Source organism: Carassius auratus, unplaced genomic scaffold (genome assembly GCF_003368295.1).
Source record: "Carassius auratus strain Wakin unplaced genomic scaffold, ASM336829v1 scaf_tig00028738, whole genome shotgun sequence".
Classification (NCBI taxonomy): Eukaryota; Metazoa; Chordata; class Actinopteri; order Cypriniformes; family Cyprinidae; genus Carassius; species Carassius auratus.
The window spans coordinates 29,053-47,070 of NW_020525718.1; the positions used below are offsets into that span (position 1 = coordinate 29,053).

The 18,018-nt window shown below is 38.4% G+C and overlaps 1 protein-coding gene across 1 annotated transcript; it reads left to right on the plus strand.

Annotated features, from left to right (window-relative positions):
- The first annotated feature begins 377 nt into the window (after positions 1 to 377).
- On the plus strand, positions 378 to 17,643 carry LOC113079618 (zinc finger protein 239-like). The gene is made up of 3 exons (XM_026251862.1): positions 378 to 424; positions 15,418 to 15,838; positions 15,923 to 17,643. Exons 2-3 carry the CDS (start codon positions 15,498 to 15,500, stop codon positions 16,512 to 16,514), a joined length of 933 nt encoding a protein of 310 aa, XP_026107647.1. The 5' UTR covers positions 378 to 424; positions 15,418 to 15,497; the 3' UTR covers positions 16,515 to 17,643.
- The last annotated feature ends 375 nt before the right edge of the window (positions 17,644 to 18,018 follow it).

Sequence of the window (18,018 nt, forward strand, 5' to 3'; positions counted from 1 at the left end):
TCTCTGTTGTTGTTATGCCAGTATGCTGCCTTAATACAAACAGTTAGACATCTTTCTTTTAAGAGAAAAATACAGTTTTTGAACCAGGTCAGTAAATAGCTGTTATATTGTCATCCTCACAGTCGTGACTAAGTTTTGAATCCAGCAGGAATATCTGGAGAAGTATCGTCTGAACTGAGATCTGCTGCTGTGAAGATGGAGTTTATTAAAGAAGAGAGTGAAGAGAACACGAGAGAACCAGAAACCTGGAGAATAAAACACGAGGAACCAGAAACCTGGAGAATAAAACACGAGGAACCAGAAACCTGGAGAATAAAACAGGAGGAACCAGAAACCTGCAAAATAAAACAGGAGGAACCAGAAACCTGCAAAATAAAACAGGAGGAACCAGAAACCTGGAGAATAAAACACGAGGAACAAGGAGGTTGGAATTTATTTTTCATTCATCCTTAATGTTTTGTTTGTGGTAATGTTACAGTAGGTATGTGACAAAAAAAATCAATACTAGAAAATTTATATATAATCATAACCATATGATAGATATGTTTTTTAAATGTTTTTTAAATGATTAAAGTCAGATGATTAAGAAAATTGTGGAATTTTTAAATTCGGAAATTAGGGGTCATTTTTGTACCTAATTAAAACAATAAAACTCAATATATCATAACTTCCTCATTTCTTGGTCTATTTGCATAATTCAAACACCTCTTTTTTAAAAGGTATATATAAAAAAATTATTTTCGAATTAACCACTAATTAATGAAACCGAGAACATCAATCATACTCCAGTTTTTCATTATAATTTAAAATAAATATCTACTTATTAAGACTACTACTCCATAATTCTATTTATTTCAGTTAGGATGAAAAATGACTCACCTTGGATGATATGGAAGTCAAGTTATTTTCAAGTAAAAATACAAGTAAAGTCAAGTAAAAATACCTAAGTAAAAATACCTACAAAATAGACAATTATTTATTTCTCAAAAGTAATATTAATTGATTATGTTATTTATCATTTAGAAATCAATAAATGCATGTATGTTGAATTTTGTTTAAGAATAAACATCAGTAGGCCAAAGAAATTCATTTTCACAACACACAACAATGAGGCCTACAAGTACATTCTCGGATATTACAATCTGAGAACATATTAATACAATTGAGAACATTTTTTTTAAATAATCAGCCTTTTAAAAATATGATATATTATATCAACAGTAAATTATTATATTTATTTATTTTTAAGTATATTATATTTATATTATATTTCAAATAGTAATATATATCTGTAAGTCTACAAGTACTATAGACATTTGGTTGTTTTTGCTGCTTTAATTTACAAAAAAAAAAAAAAGACATTTCAGTAATTGTGAAAATAATTCAATTTTACCAACTCTGTGCAGAATAATACAGCACACATGGGCTGAAATATTTGTCATATTCGGCCAATCAGCTTGCCAGAAATTGGACCTAGCAGGCAGCCAGAAGCACAGTTGTTCCTAAACGAATCTATAACCATCCATGGTATTTATTTATATGTTTGACAAAATTATGCCAATAATGTAATCTAGAGATTCTAAACCTTGGTTCTGTATGATTACTTTGAAAAATACTGCAGGGATTGATGAAAACTGGCAGAAGTTTTGGAAGGCAGTATGATTGAATGGCCGATTCTGCTTTTGACAACATCGCCACTTGCGGATCGTCAAAAAAAAACACACATGCGAATGTTACAATCAATCCCAAACTTCCCCTAATTCAAGTTAAATGTATATTCTATCAAAAGTATTGGGTTTGAAACAAACAATGCACTCGTGTGTATATAGGTCAGTTTGTCACATACATACAGTAGGGTTACAAAGTTTTACTTATCTGGTGTTTTGGAGCCCTGACATCTGCGGTTTATTTATAAAGACAGCACCCATTTAAAAATGGGTTTGCCGATTTCAGAGACGGTCAGCTCCACACGATCAGCGGGAGCTCAGTGCACATTTATTCGCTGAGAGAATTCTTACCTCGGCTAGTCCTTCTGATATTTGCAGCGGACTCTGAAATCTCTTTAGTGGTTAAACATAAAATATAATTTGTTTTGGGTTAATCTAACTAGAGATCCGATACCCTTTTTCTGTTCCCGATACCGTTTCCAATACCTGGGCTCAGGGTATCGGCCGATACGGAGTACTGATACGATACCTGGGTGTATATCTGTATATACTACTAGTACTACCTGTGTAAATTGCTAGAATTATTTTATGGTGTGCTTCACACTGATCCCTTAATAAAACATGAACAAATACATGGTGAACTACTCTTAAGCGAAAGAGAACTTCAAATGCAGCCAAAAATCTAACAACGCAAACTAAAAAAGGTTTTTTAGTTTTACAATATAACTGTATAAAAAACTGCAACAAATAAGTCTAGGAACATAAAAAATTATATATTAATCAGATAATCTCTTTACAACAAAACAAGTAAAAAACAAGCAACCGTCTAGGCATAATTATTATTATTATTATTAATAGAGACGTATTATTATTACTACATAGAGACATAGCTAAATCTACTGTAGGCTGCAACAGTAGCTTAATATATTGTCAATTTACTCATGTTAAACCAAACATTTATTTTAATGAGCTGCCATGAAGATCTTTGAGTGTCTGTGTTTATGATATGACCGTTTTCTTAAATAAAACGGTAAATTCTCATGAAGTGACAGTTTATGCGTTCGTGTCCTCATATAGTGACACACAGCAGAGACTACAAAACGGTGAGCTCCCGCACATCTGCGCCCGTCACCCACAGAGATGTAGAATTTGCAGGAGTAATATTTAAATAGTATTTTGCAGTTTAATGTTCACAGACACTAGTATATATTCGGCTACTGTCTGGAGCCCTGCGCTTTGACTAACACGGAAGCGACTGAACGCAGCTGCGGGTACCGAATATACTCAGAAAGTCGGTAACTACCGGTACTACAGAGACATACTGCTAACCACTGATCTATAATATAGAAGCGGCTTCACTGTCTGGTGGCAGTTTAGAATGCGATGAGCGATCCAGTCATATATACAGGTCCTTCTCAAAAAATTTGCATATTGTGATAAAAAAAAGTTACTTTTCCATAATGTAATGATAAAAATTAAACTTTCATATATTTTAGATTCATTGCACACCAACTGAAATATTTCAGGTCTTTTATTGTTTAAATACGGATGATTTTAGCATACAGCTCATGAAAACCCAAAATTCCTATCTCAAAAAATTAGCATATCATGAAAAGGTTCTCTAAACGAGCTATTAACCTAATCATCTGAATCAACTAATTAACTGTAAACACCTGTAAAAGATTCCTGAGGCTTTTGAAAAACTCCCAGCCTGGTTCATTACTCAAAACCGCAATCATGGGTAAGACTGCCGACCTGACTGCTGTCCAGAAGGCCATCATTGACACCCTTAAGCGAGAGGGTAAGACACAGAAAGAAATTTCTGAACGAATAGGCTGTTCCCAGAGTGCTGTATCAAGGCACCTCAGTGGGAAGTCTGTGGGAAGGAAAAAGTGTGGCAAAAAACGCTGCAAACTGAGAAGAGGTGTCCGGACCCTGAGGAAGATTGTGGAGAAGGACCGATTCCAGACCTTGGGGGACCTATGGAAGCAGTGGACTGAGTCTGGAGTAGAAACATCCAGAGCCACCATGCACAGGCGTGTGCAGGAAATGGGCTACAGAGAAGCAGCACTGGACTTTTGCTCAGTGGTCCAAAGTACTTTTTTCGGATGAAAGCAAATTTTGCATGTCATTCGGAAATCAAGGTGCCAGAGTCTGGAGGAAGACTGGGGAGAAGGAAAGGCAAAAAATCAAAGGCAGGGTCAATGCAGCTAGTTATCAGGAGATTTTGGAGCACTTCATGCTTCCATCTGCTGAAAAGCTTTATGGACATGAATATTTTGTTTTTCAGCACGACCTGGCACCTGCTCACAGTGCCAAAACCACTGGTAAATGGTTTGCGGACCATGGTATTACTGTGCTCAATTGGCCTTCCAACTCTCCTGACCTGAACCCCATAGAGAATCTGTGGGATATTGTGAAGAGAAAGTTGAGAGACGCAAGACCCAACACTCTGGATGAGCTTAAGGCCGCTATCGAAGCATCCTGGGCCTCCATAACACCTCAGCAGTGCCACAGGCTGATTGCCTCCATGCCACGCCGCATTGAAGGAGTCATTTCCGCAAAAGAATTCCCGAAAAGTATTAATTGCATAACTGAACATAATTATTTGAAGGTTGACTTTTTTTTTGTATTAAAAAACACTTTTCTTTTATAGGTCGGATGAAATATGCTAATTTTCTGAGATAGGAATTTTGGGTATTCATGATGTATGCCAAAATCATCAGTATTAAAACAATAAAAGACCAGAAATATTTCAGTTGGTGTGCAATGAATCTAAAATATATGAAAGTTAAATTTTTATCATTACATTATGGAAGATAATGTACTTTTATCACAATGTGCTAATTTTTTGAGAAGGACCTGTAGATCAGTGCTGCTAATGCGTTTTCATTCTTCTACTGTGCAGCGGTTAGGCAAAGCTAGCGGTCATAACTAGGTCTTGTTTAAGAAAATGGTATCGGATCGGTATATGGGTTCATGTACTCGCCGATGCCAGAATTTGTTGTGGTATCGGAGATATTTCCGATACTAGTATCGGAATCGTAACAACTCTAAATCTAACAGGGACTCTTTGGTCTGTATTCAACTTATCTATATGTTTAAAAAAAAAAAAAAAAAGGCAAGTGATTATAATATTTCAATACATTAATGGGTGTATATGTAGCTCCCCGTAGAGCTATGGCAATGCTAACTACGCCACCGCTTGTACAAGACTGGTAAGGCAAGGGGACTCTATGTTAGAAAAGGAACACACGCACAGGCTTGGTTTAGCAAAGTAGAAAGATGCAATCTTTATTTTATCTTTAATTAAAATTTAGTCGCTTTTGGTTGTCAATAAATAACACGTGAATACATAATTTGACATGTATAAGCCATAGGAGGGCAGGCCCCCAGGTTACAAGCTGGACCAGGTCTAGCTTTCAATACCACACGTTGAACTAAAGCACACTGATTTTATGGTAGAACAAACACTACAAACTCAGCCTACATAACCACAGCAGTCATGCTCTTTGATGCATCCAGAACTTTGAAAAAGTACTACCTCACCCACAGGTACTTTCTGAGGGGCATTTTTTACCTGGAACTTTTAGATCCTGGTTCCTCCAGTGGACCGAGTACCAGCCCAAAGTCCCTAGTTCCTGTGGTGGAAACGTGGTATTAGAGTGGCCTTTTATTGTGGCCAGCCTGAGGCACACCTGTGTAATAATCATGCTAGGGCTGGGCGATATGGCCTAAAAATCTCAGATTTTATTTTTTTTAATTCGATTTCCGATTTTTTCCGATTTTCCCCCCTACTTAATGAAAGCAATAAGTACAAACAGCAGACAACTTAAAGCAAATTTTGCTTTTATTTAATCAAAAGTAGGGCTGCTCCGTTCTGTTAATGTGCATCTCATAAGTAAAGCCGGTTTTCTAATCAGCGGTAAACTCCCTCAGGTGAGTGATTTCACATCGAGCAGCTGTTACTAAACAGAGCCGTTTGTTAACTGAGAAGATGTGCAAATAAACGCTGAAAATTAACGTGTATTTGTGCATCTTCTCAGTTATGGCTCATTGTAGTAACAGCTGCTTGATGTGAAATCACGCACCTTAGGGAATTTACCGCTGATTAGAAAACCGGCTTTACTGAAGAGATGCGCATTAATGATCGGCCGATCGTGATCGGAGCAGCCTTAATCAAAAGCAAGACCCCCAGTTTCATATTCGGCTGGTGCTGCTGCTTTTGACTACGATGGGCTTTAGGCAGTGTGGGGTCTCTTGCTCCACGTCTGTCGCAGCAAACCCATAGCAGTTCCAAACAACAGATGATTTTATTCCTTTCTTGGGAACAAACTTCCAACTCTCACTAGTAGCCATGTTGACGCTTGTTGTTTCGTGTGTGCCATGATGTTGTTGTTGTTGTTGCTTGCCATACTGCCATGTGAAACTAACACTACGGAAGCTCCGGGGAGCCAAAAATGCGGCATTACACAAAAACTCGATTTACTTATTTTTTTAAATCGCCTGTAACAAAAAATTTGTATTAATTCATTCAATCGATTTTTCGCCCAGGCCTAAATCATGCTGATAATTCAGTTTTCCACTCCCCTGATTCTTCCTTTTCCTCAGCTGTCTTTGAGCAGTTTGAGCCGGTAACATTCTCCTATCTTTCTGACATAGTTAAACCACTACCTCCTGCAAACTGCCCCCTTGACAGTATTCCTGCACGCTTGGCTAAAGATGTCTTTGACACTATTGGGCCAAGCATTGTATCTTTGGTCAATACATCTCTCAGCTCAGGGTGTGTACAAGCTGTTTTTAAACATGCCGTTGTGCAACCACAATTAAAAAAGAATAACTTGGATCCTTCCATTTTGTCTCATTTTAGACCTATATCTAAACTCCCCTTTTTATCAAAAGTTTTGGAGAGAGTTGTTTTTAATCAAAATCGTTTATCGATGAATTTCGAATTTCTGAAAATTTTCAGTCTGGTTTTAAGCCCTGTCACAGTACAGAAACTGCTCTTTTAAGAGTTTCTAATGATCTTCTTTTAACTGTGGACTCTGGTAACTCTGATGTTTTAGTCCTTTTGTATTTGACTGCGGCCTTTGATACTGTCAACGACTCTATTATTTCATCTAGATTTAAACAGTGTGTCAGCATAAAGGACAACGCCCTTAAATAGTTTCAATCATATTTGACATACAGAAGTTTTCACCTTGGTGAATTTTCGTCATCTGCTGACCCTCTTTTTGTGGCATCCCCAAGGGTCAGTAATGGGCCCTATGTTATTTTGTTCGTACTAGAGCTGTAGTCAAGTCCGGCTTTGTCGAGTCCGACTAGTCGAGACCGAGTCTAGACCGAGTCCAAAGAGGTTCGAGTCCAAGTCAAGTCCAAGTCCAAAAGTTTCGAGTCCAAGTCCAAGACCGAGTCCAAATGAAAGAAAAAAGGGTCCTCTTCAAGACAACATACTTAATTATAATGTTTGTGATGCGAGAGAAAGCATATCTCCTATTCTAAGAAAATCATTTTACATTATTATTTGTAATGATCAAAAAGCATGTGCAAAGTAACAACTCTGTAGGTCAGGGGTCTCCAAACTACATCCTGGATGGCCAATGTCCTGAAAAGTTTAGCTCCAACTGGCCTTAACACACCTGGAAGATTAGTGTATCTAGTAAGAGCTTGATTAGGTTCAAGTGTGTATAATTAGGGTTAAAGCTAACAGGGGCGTTACACAAGATCCTGGGCCCTATGCATAGGCAGTCCTGATGTGCCCCCATGGCCCCCACCCATGAAAATATCCAGGTAAAAAATATATATTTCAGATTCATACTTTTCAAGGGCCCTCTCTTCCTTTGGGACCTTGCTAATGAGTACTGGTTTTACCCCCAGTCCGACCCTGGGAGCTAAACTTGGATAAACAAACAACGTTTGGAACTGTAAGGTCAAATAATTTTTATGTACTTTATTTTTTGTTGACATTATATCTGTGGTCAAAAATGTATATGACTATGCCTAATTGGCACAGTGCACAGACACACGCAAAGCTCGGGACAAATGCGCGCAGCAAGGCTAGAATGGATACGTTTGGCTCTACTGGACATGCGCACATAAATACAGCGAAATTTTTGTCATATGCCGCGTTTCCACCGAAATTACCCGGAACATTTGTACCAGGAACTTTTTTCCCAGGAACTTTTTTCCCCCCAGACCTGTTGCTTTCTGCGTTTCCACCGCGGTGTAAAGTACCGGGTAGATTAGGCAAATAGACTGGTGACGTAGGTCTGCGCGCGTTTCTCAATACAAAGTACTGCTGATTAAAAAAAAAAAAAAGTACGCTGATTTTGGACGTGCATCCTCGGTAGTTGGTTCAGACTTTGTGCATTCCTCTCGGGAGTGTGATGTCCGCAACGACGCAAGTCCGGTAAATCTATAAACAGCAGCGTACTTGATAACTTCAGTCTGCTCGTCTTGGCTACTGCAATTTTCCTTACTGTATATTTACAATAAAACGAAATATGATATCAAATACCACTGCCTCCTGTCGTTTTCATTTAAGCATAATAACAACTGCAGAAATGTACTTAGTTCAGGGAAATGTGTATATGCAGCCATTACAATGAAACAAAATATTATATAAATTTGCCTTTTTTATTTTCATTTTAACATATAGATAAATTGAATACAGACCAAAGAAAACCTGTTAGATATACCCCGCAGCTGAATTATATGTTATGTTTAACCACTAAAGAGACATCAGAGCCAGCGGCACATATCAGAAGGTCTATCCCAGGAGAGGCTGCTCTCTGCGGATACATGAGGACTGAGCTCCCGCTGATCGAGTGGAGCTCACCGTCTACGAGATCGGCGAAACACATTTTTAAATAGGCACTGTCTTTATAAATAAACCATAGATTTGAGTTTTAAACAACTACATTCTCGCCTGAAATACTTTTAAAATTACATTTCATGACACAATAACATTAATATTTGAAAATTATCCGAATAAATGGTGGTTGAACTCAACCAATGCTGCGTGAACTCAGATCGCTTTGGCTACTGCAATTTTTCCCCTCAGTATATTTACAATAAAACGAAATAGGATATAAAATACCACTGCCTCCTTTCATTTTCATTTAAACATAATAACAGCTGCAGAAATGTACTTAGTTCAGGGATAAGTGTAACGTTATATACAGCCATTACAATGAAAGAAATATTATATAGACTTGCCTTTTTATTTTCATTTTAACATATAGATAAATTGAATACAGACCAAAGAAAACCTGTTAGATTTACCCCGCAGCTGAATTATATTTTATGTTTAACCACTAAAGAGACATCAGAGCCAGCGGCACATATCACAAGGTCTATCCCAGGAGAGGCTGCTCTCTGCGGATACATGAGGACTGAGCTCCCGCTGATCGAGTGGAGCTCACCGTCGCAGAGATCGGCGAAACACATTTTTAAATAGGCGCTGTCTTTATAAATAAACAACATATTTGAGTTTCAAACAACTACATTCTCGCCTGAAATAATTTTAAAATTACATTTCATGACACAATAACAGTAATATTTTGAAAATGTTGATCCGAATAAATGGTGATTGAACTCAACCAATGCTGCGTGAACTCAACCAATCAGCATGTTTAGTGCCAAAGTCCCGCCCCCGAAAGTTCCGGAACTTTAAAAAAGTACCACCTCGCCAGCAGGGACTTTCTAGGGGGCATTTTTTTACCCGGAACTTTTATTTAGTTCCTGGTTCCTGCGGTGGAAACACACCAAGTACCGGACCAAGTCCCTAGTTCCTGGGTAAAATTCCTGCGGTGGAAACGCGGCTATACTGTACTAGGGCTTGCATAGACTAGTCGAGCTCTGTGTGAAACAATCGACTACTCCAGCATGTATTAACCATAATGCATACAAAGTGTTTGCAAGTACGACGTGAATTTTAGAATTACAATATTGCGTGGAGCTGTTACTATATGACCTTATCTATGTTGCATGTAAAAATAAAATATGTAATGTAATAATTAGGGTTGTGCCTGAAGCCGAATACCTTATTCGGAATGGCACGGATAATGGCTTAAAAAACGAATAACGCTCAAGGAATAATTCTGCCTGAATACTTGGCTAAAGCTGACAGAGTCTGGTGTTTGCTAGATAACAGGTGAGCCAGGGCATCAGCGCCAGAAGTGAATGAATGTAAACTTTATGAGTGAAAAGAGAGCAAATCAAACACCGCATTGTTGTCGCCTCTCTGTGCATCTCTCAGAAATCAGAGCATTGCAAGAGTAATTTTACCTATAATAATACATCATAGCTACACGTTATATTATTTGTATATACTTAAAAGGCAAATATTGAAAGCTTAGGCTACCATGATACGAATGAATGGAATAAGCACAGCGCGCTCACCAATAAAACAGCCGCGCTGCACGTCTCAGTCTCTCAAAAAACAAATCAGTTCTCTCTCAAGAGTAGGCTAATAATCAGCTTCGATACGGATACATTGTCTACTTGTCCTACATGTTGCATATTTACCTTTTGCTGGTTTGCGCGGAACACACACATCTGTTTAGTGAAGTTCATTAACATTAAGACTCGCTCAAAGTGTTCTGCGTAATGAGAATGTGTGCATTGAATGGATTCAGTCGTGTTCAAATGATCACTAAACGTTTGTCATGACATCTCTCTGCTTGCATGATAAATATTATTTTAGAAATTAATAATTATTTCAGTTTAACACGACATACTTGTTCAGTGATAACTACGAAAAAATATATAAAAAGTCATAACAGTCTTATCAAGTAACTGTACGATATTGTATCCGAATGCAGATAGGAAAAATTTTGTGATTGTTACAGATACAAATACTGGCTGTTACATGAAAATGTAAATATGTAATGTCATATATAAAGTTTTTAAAATTTACATATTTAATTGTTGCATAAGGCTATACATTAATACGCGTTTATTGATTAAAAAAAAAGGCTATCTAGGTGTAGACGTAAATAAAACACAATCTAACAGGTAGAAAATTAAATTAGAAACATCTAAACTTTTCAGGTCGCAGTGAGTGCACCACTGGTCCTGCACATCCTTTCCCGGAACATTTACATTTACATTTACATTTAATCATTTAGCAGACGCTTTTATCCAAAGCGACTTACAAATGAGAACAATAGAAGCAGTCAGGTCAACAAGAGAACAACAACAGAATACAAGTGCCATGACAAGTCTCAGTTAGTCTAGTATAGAACGCATAGCCAGGTGTATATAATTTTTTTTTTTTTTTTTTTTTTTTAATTAAATGAAAAAGACAAGAAAAGGAAAAGTACTGGTGTTAGTAGGTTAAGTGCAGGCGAAAAAGATGAGTCTTTAGATGTTTCTTGAAAGTGAGTAAAGACTCCGCTGTACGAATTGAGATTGGGAGGTCATTCCACCAGCTGGGCACAGTCCAGGAAAAGGTCCGTGAGAGTGATTTTGAATTTCTTTGGGATGGCACCACAAGGCGTTGTTCACTTGCAGAGCGCAAGCTTCTGGAGGGCACATAGGATTTAACCAGTGAGTTTAGGTAAGTTGGTGCCGTGCCAGTGGTTGTCTTGTAGGCAAGCATCAGTACCTTGAATTTGATGCGAGCAGCTACTGGTAGCCAGTGTAACCTGATGAGGAGGGGAGTAACATGAGCTTTTTTTGGCTCATTGAAGACAACCCTCGCTGCTGCATTCTGGATCATTTGCAGAGGCTTGACAGTACATGCAGGAAGGCCGCCAGGAGAGCATTACAATAGTCCAGTCTGGAGAGAACAAGAGCTTGGACAAGAAGTTGGGTTGCTTGCTCTGACAGGAAGGGTCTAATCTTCCTAATGTTGTATAAGGCAAACCTGCAGGACCGGGTCGTTGTATCAATGTGGTCAGTGAAGCTTAACTGATGATCCATCACAACTCCTAGGTTTCTGGCTGTCCTCGAAGGAGTTATGGTTGACGAGCCCAGCTGTATAGGAACATAGAAAGCTGGTTGAACACAGCTAGAGCTGAAACAACGAATCGATTTAATCGATTAAAATCGATTATTAAAATAGTTGTCAACTAATTTAGTAATCGATTCGTCGCTAAATAAATTGTATTTGCCATAAGCGGCTCATTTCGTGCATATTTCAAATCTGCGGTGACCAAAGTGTGGCAGTAATGAGCCACCGGAGGTTTTACTCAGCCAGTATAGCAGGTGAAGTAGCGAATAGCCAATAGCCGACCTCGTTTTATGTCACGTGCTTCCCGAACAGCGTCTCTGCAGCATGCCATTCAGCGGGAAGTGGGAGTACTTTACTTTGAGCCTTCGAAATGAAGAGTAACCTGTAAACTCTGCACTACTGAACTGTTTAAGGGGCCGTTCACAAATCGTGTCTTTTGCGTGCTCAAGTTCATTATTTCCTATGTAGGCGCGAAGTATGCACTCTCATAATGGAAGCGACGCGGTCGCGACACGCACGCGGTGCGATGCGCCCGTTTTTCCAGGCGCGTCCACACCGCATCCAATTATCCTTTGCTGAAATTTCTGGGTCTTCATGGAGAGGGCACGTCATGGAGAGAGCACGTCATGGTTGCTTAGCAAAGGCAGACGCCTCAGGGGCGCTTCTGCCCGAGCGCTTTGGAAAGAAGGAGAAAGCGGCGCGACTCGCGTTTTCCACGCGTTTTTAGGTGCGATATGTGAACGGCCCCTAAGAATTTTATTTGTGCAGATTCTCCAGTACAAGGTTGTTTGCAAATGTTTAGTCGTAAAAGCTGATAACATTGCTTTTTAACAGTTAACATTTAAAGCTTTACAAACATGTTATGTGATCAGTTTGTCGTTTACCAGTTCATAATTCAGACTTGCAGCCTAATTATGACTGAATGAGAGAGGTAAATGTTTGAGTATATTTAAAATGCACTTCTTTTCTAAGTATTCAATGCTCTTTTTCACACAGCAGGTTTTTTGTGTGTGTCCCAATTTTTTTTTTTCTGGACAACCCTCTGATGGATTTTACTTTAAATTGTGAGTTCCATTCAGGTTTCATGCCATTGGCACTTTTTTTCGAAGGGTTGTTTACAATTTCACAGCATAAGCTATAAAGCTTTTTCCCAGTAAATAATAAAATACAAGGCACTGCAATTTTATTCTGTTTTATCCTTATACTTCGTGAAAATATGTTCTCAAAGATTCCTTAAGCTTTGTTTGGGATGTTAAACTACTTTAGGAGCTCTAAGGGCTGCCATGGTGAAAACAATATTTGAAATCTCCTTGTGAATTTTGCTAGAGTATGGGTCAGTGTTTTGATTGCAGAAGAGTTCGACAAAGGATTACTAACATAATAAAACAACTCCAGGTATATTTTTGATGAGGATATGACAATGCAAAATGGTTAAAATCTCTTAAAAATCTATGCTGAATGATAAAGACCCTTTATTAATAATTTACTTGGGGGAAAAAATTGAAAAAACTAAAATATAAGTACATAAACCGATTAATCGATTAATCGTAAAAATAATCGACAGATTAATCGATTATCAAAATAATCGTTAGTTGCAGCCCTAAACACAGCCCCCTCAAGTGTCTTTGCAATGAATGGAAGAAGGGATACCGGTCTGTAGTTTTCAAGAAGCGCTGGATTTAGAGATGGTTTCTTGAGCAGTGGGCTTACCCGAGCCTGCTTGAATGCTGAGGGAAATGTTCCAGAGTGAAGAGAGGAGTTGATAATGTGAGTAAGTGAAGGTATGACTGAAGAAGAGATCGCTTGAAGGAGGTGAGTGGGGATAGGATCAAGTGGACAAGTAGTAGGATGATTGGAGAGGAGAATTTTGGAGACGTCCATCTCTGAGAGTGGGGAGAAGGAGGATAAAGAGTGTGCATCAGTCATTGTGAAGTTTTCCTCAGTCTGTGGTGTGGAGAATTGTTCACTGATGGATCTCGTCTTATTTGTGAAGAAAGTTGCAAAGTCGTCCGCTGTAAGAGTCGATGGAGGAGGTGGAGGCGGCGGATTAAGAAGAGAAGAGAAAGTCTTGAATAGAGTCCGAGCGTCACAGCAGCTGTTAATTTTGTTGTGGTAGTAGGATGTTTTAGCTGTTAAGACCTTTGCAGAGAAGGAAGAGAGGAGTGATTGATACACACTGAGGTCCGTAGAGAACAATACTGAAAGCTAAGGCAAGATGGAGAAACAGATGATCATAGTTGTACAAGGATAGCCATTTTTTAAATGAATCTATTAGCAGAGCTACTGCAAGTGATTTTAAGTGAATTCCATTTATTCTTTGCTGAAACTTCTGCCTCATCATGGAGAGCGGGTCATGGTTGCCCAGCAACAGCAGACGCCACTGGAGCGCAAGCGCAGGCTACAGAGTGCTTTGGAAATATGGAGAGCGGCGCGCCTAGCGTTTTCCACACGTTTTCAGTCGCGACATCATGCAAATGTGGTTTTGTTTTGAAGGAGAAATTTTTTATTTTATTTTTTTGCTGGACTCAGTCGAGACCAACTAGAAGACTTGGCGAGTCCAATGGCCAAGTCCGAGACAAGTCCAAATGCAAATTCAACGAGTCCGAGACGACAGAAAAATGTCTCGAGTCCAAGACCGGACTCGAGTACTACAGCCCTAGTTCGTACATGCTGCCCTTAGGGTATTTTTAAGAAAGCACAATATCACCTTCCACTGTTATGCAGATGATGTACAAATTTATTTGCCTGTCAAAGCAAATGACAAAGGTTATTTTCTGTCATTACTTAATTGCCTTAGAGATTTAAAAATATGGCTGGATCAGAACTTTCTTTGTCTTAATGAAAATTAGACTGAGATTGTTGTGTTTGGTCGTCCTGGGTATTTAAGGGCTTGTGTAGATGCACTTGGTAATTTAGGTGTATATGTTTGTCTATTTACCAAGAATCTTGGTGTGATTTTTGACAGTGGTTTTAAATTTGAAAAATAAAGTAGTTCTTTTGTAAATGCCAGTTTCTTTCAACTGAGACTATTGGCTAAAGTGCTTACAGTTAGTCAAAAATGCAGCAGCTCTGCTTTTAACTGGGACTAAAGAGTATGAGCATATTACCCCTTCACTACACTGGCTTCCTGTCCTCTTCAGGATTGATTTCAAGATTTTATTGTTTGTTTTTAAGCTTTTAAATGGGTTGGCGCCTGTGTATTTATCAGAGCTTTTACATGTCCACGCTCGTGTTAAAGCACTGAGGTCATCCAATCAGGTGCTCCTCAATGTACAGAGAACTAGGTTGAAAAATAACGGTGACCAAGCTTTTTCAGTGGTGGCACCTAATTTGTGGAATAGTTTACCTGTAAACATAAGAACTGCTCAGACTGTTGGAATTTTTAAGTCATTACTTAAGACACACCTGTATTGGCTTTTATTTCAAGTTGAGATGAGACATTGTGATGTTTTACTGTATTTGTCTATTTTTTGTCTAACTTTTTTATTTTCCGGACATTAAGCACTTTGATCAACCATGGTGGTTTTATGTGTGCTATAAAAATAAATTGAACTGAACTGAACAAAGACCCTGGGGTCAAATTGACTCCAAAGAACAACGATGCTTCAAAGTGTGTAGAGGGCATTGAAAAAATAACATGTTCATTTTGTGTTATTTTATCGAGTTGTCCCCATACAATCTGAAGCAAAGAAAATTAATTGTGTATTTACAGATGTTAAGCATTGAATGGGTTCACTTTTATGTTCACTTTTTTTAACAAGTTACCAAAAATAATTTTTACTTTTATTTCAGAGTTAATTGAAGAAAAAGAGGAGAATGAAGAATCAAATGAAGTTGAGGAGAAAAATCATGTCAAAACTGGAGGAAAACCAATGAGTTGCACTCAAACCAAACCGAAAGATTTAAAGAAAAAAAGAGTCAAGAAATCTTTCACCTGCACTCAGTGTGGAAAGAGATTCACACACAAAACAGGTTTTGAGCGTCACATGAGAATTCATACTGGAGCAAAACCAGTCTCTTGTGATCAGTGCGGGAAGTGTTTCAAACAATCCGCAAACCTGAAGAGACACATGAACATCCACACTGGTGAGAAGCAGCACGCATGTGATCAATGCGGTAAAATGTTTTTATGGGTTTCACTTTTGAAGAAACACTTAAAAGTTCATGCAGAGGAGAAGCCACATCCATGTCATTTGTGTGGTAATAGGTTTTTGCATCCACAAAGTTTGAAAGTACATAAGAAAACGCATACTGCTGATACAGAGTACATGTGCTTTGAGTGTGAAAAGACTTTTAGTTCAGTGAGCAGTTTAAAACAGCACCAGAGGATCCACACTGGAGAGAAACCTTATAAGTGTGCACACTGTTACAAGAGATTCAGTCAGTCAGCAAGTCTGAAAAGACATGAGAGGATTCACACTGGCGAGAAACCTTATAAGTGTTCACACTGTCACAAGAGATTCAGTGATACGGCAAGTCTGAAAAGACATGAGAGGATTCACACTGGCGAGAAACCTTATAAGTGTTCACACTGTTACAAGAGATTCAGTGCGTCAGCATATCTGAAAACACATGAGAGTATTCACACTGGCGAGAAACCTTATAAGTGTTCACACTGTAACAAGAGATTCAGTCAGTCAGCAAGTCTGAAAAAACACGAGAGGATTCACACTGGAGAGAAACCGTATAAGTGTTCACACTGTGACAAGAGATTCAGTCAGTCAGCAAGTCTGAAAAAACACGAGAGGATCCACACTGGAGAGAAACCTTATAAGTGTGCACACTGTGACAAGAGATTCAATGTTTCATCAAATCTGAAAAAACACGAGAGGATTCACACTGGAGAGGAACCGTATCACTGCACTGTACGTGGGAAGCATTTAATTTAGTCATTTGTTATACACAGTCATATAAAACAATCACAGTAAGGCCCCGTACAAACGGAGACACATTTAGCTGTATATGTACATTTTTCCTGTGGTATATATGTTTTGTCCAGAGAAATCCGGTGTTTTGGGAGAGTGAAATCCCTATTTCTTGAAACTGGGTCCCAGAGTGCATAAATCTTAAAATGACACCTTTGCATTTTCATGTGTACAGCCAATCCGTATATTTTGTGAAACAATGATGTCATCACCCCACGTCTCAACCCTACGTCATGTAACACAAACAACAACAACAATGGAAGACTACATGTTTGTGTTCATGCTGCAGAAGAGCAAAGAGAATAGATGAGTGTCAGCGAAAGTGAACTAGACTTTCAGTGAAAATGTTCTTTGATAATGTAAATGTTCTCTGCTCTGTTTCTGTACAGTGAAAGTGACATGATAAGCAGGGGCGGGTTTAGTGATTTGGGGGCCCCAAGCAAAATACAGGAATTGGGCCCTATACACTAAACAATTTTCTACACAATCCAAGGTTGATAAAATTATAAACTTTAAAATAAATTTATTTTATTTACAAATTTAAACTGAACTGAAGGAAATTATGCATTTAGATGCTTGAGGATTATTTCAAGCAAACATGAAGTGTGCTTGTTCCTTCACAGAAATGAGTGAGCACCATTTAAAACAATAAACATATAATACACACTGTTGCTTATTATTAAAATACAGCTTCAGATGCATGACATTTTCATTTGTAGGGTCCTATGAAATCCATTTTAATTGTTAACAGCAGCAGCTGTCGTCATAGTTGTAAAAGTTGTTGAAGCTTTGTTGGCCACGCTAAAATAAATAGACATAGTTAATTTCAGTCTGCCTTTTACCCCTGATTTGTGGCTGTCAGCTTGCATGTGATTTTACAATCTTAATTTCCATTGCTCCCAGCTTAAATACCGTTTTACAGACGCAGCAAAATCCTTCCCCGTTTTGCCCATCAATGGGCTGCAACCAAACTGTTCACCTTCCAGCCACTTCTTCTGGAATTTGCTCTTTCCCATTTTTCTGCTTTTATTTCCATGTCAGTTAGCTGTTTTCCAAAAACCTGCATAATGACAATTTTGCACCGGCCGGAAGCAATCACCAAACTGGTTACGCGTTTATCACACTAATGTACATATTTTGCAACAGCAAATCATGAAGGCTATATTCAAAATAAATTGATAATATACATTGTCTTTAATAATATCCAGGGCTCCAGACCAACTTTTTTTTTACTTGGAGTACTGTAGCCCCTTACTGAACATTTTTAGGAGCACAAGCAGAAAATTTAGAGGCACACCTTAAATCAACCTGCAACGCAGTTTTCATATTTCCCCCCATTTTGACTGATATACCAACAAATGCCTTTTACAGACATTACAATGTGCAGTTTTATTTTAAGTTCACAGGCTCCAGACTTAACATTTGAGGGCAGCAGTACCAGAGCCACTCAGATCTACAGACAGTATTT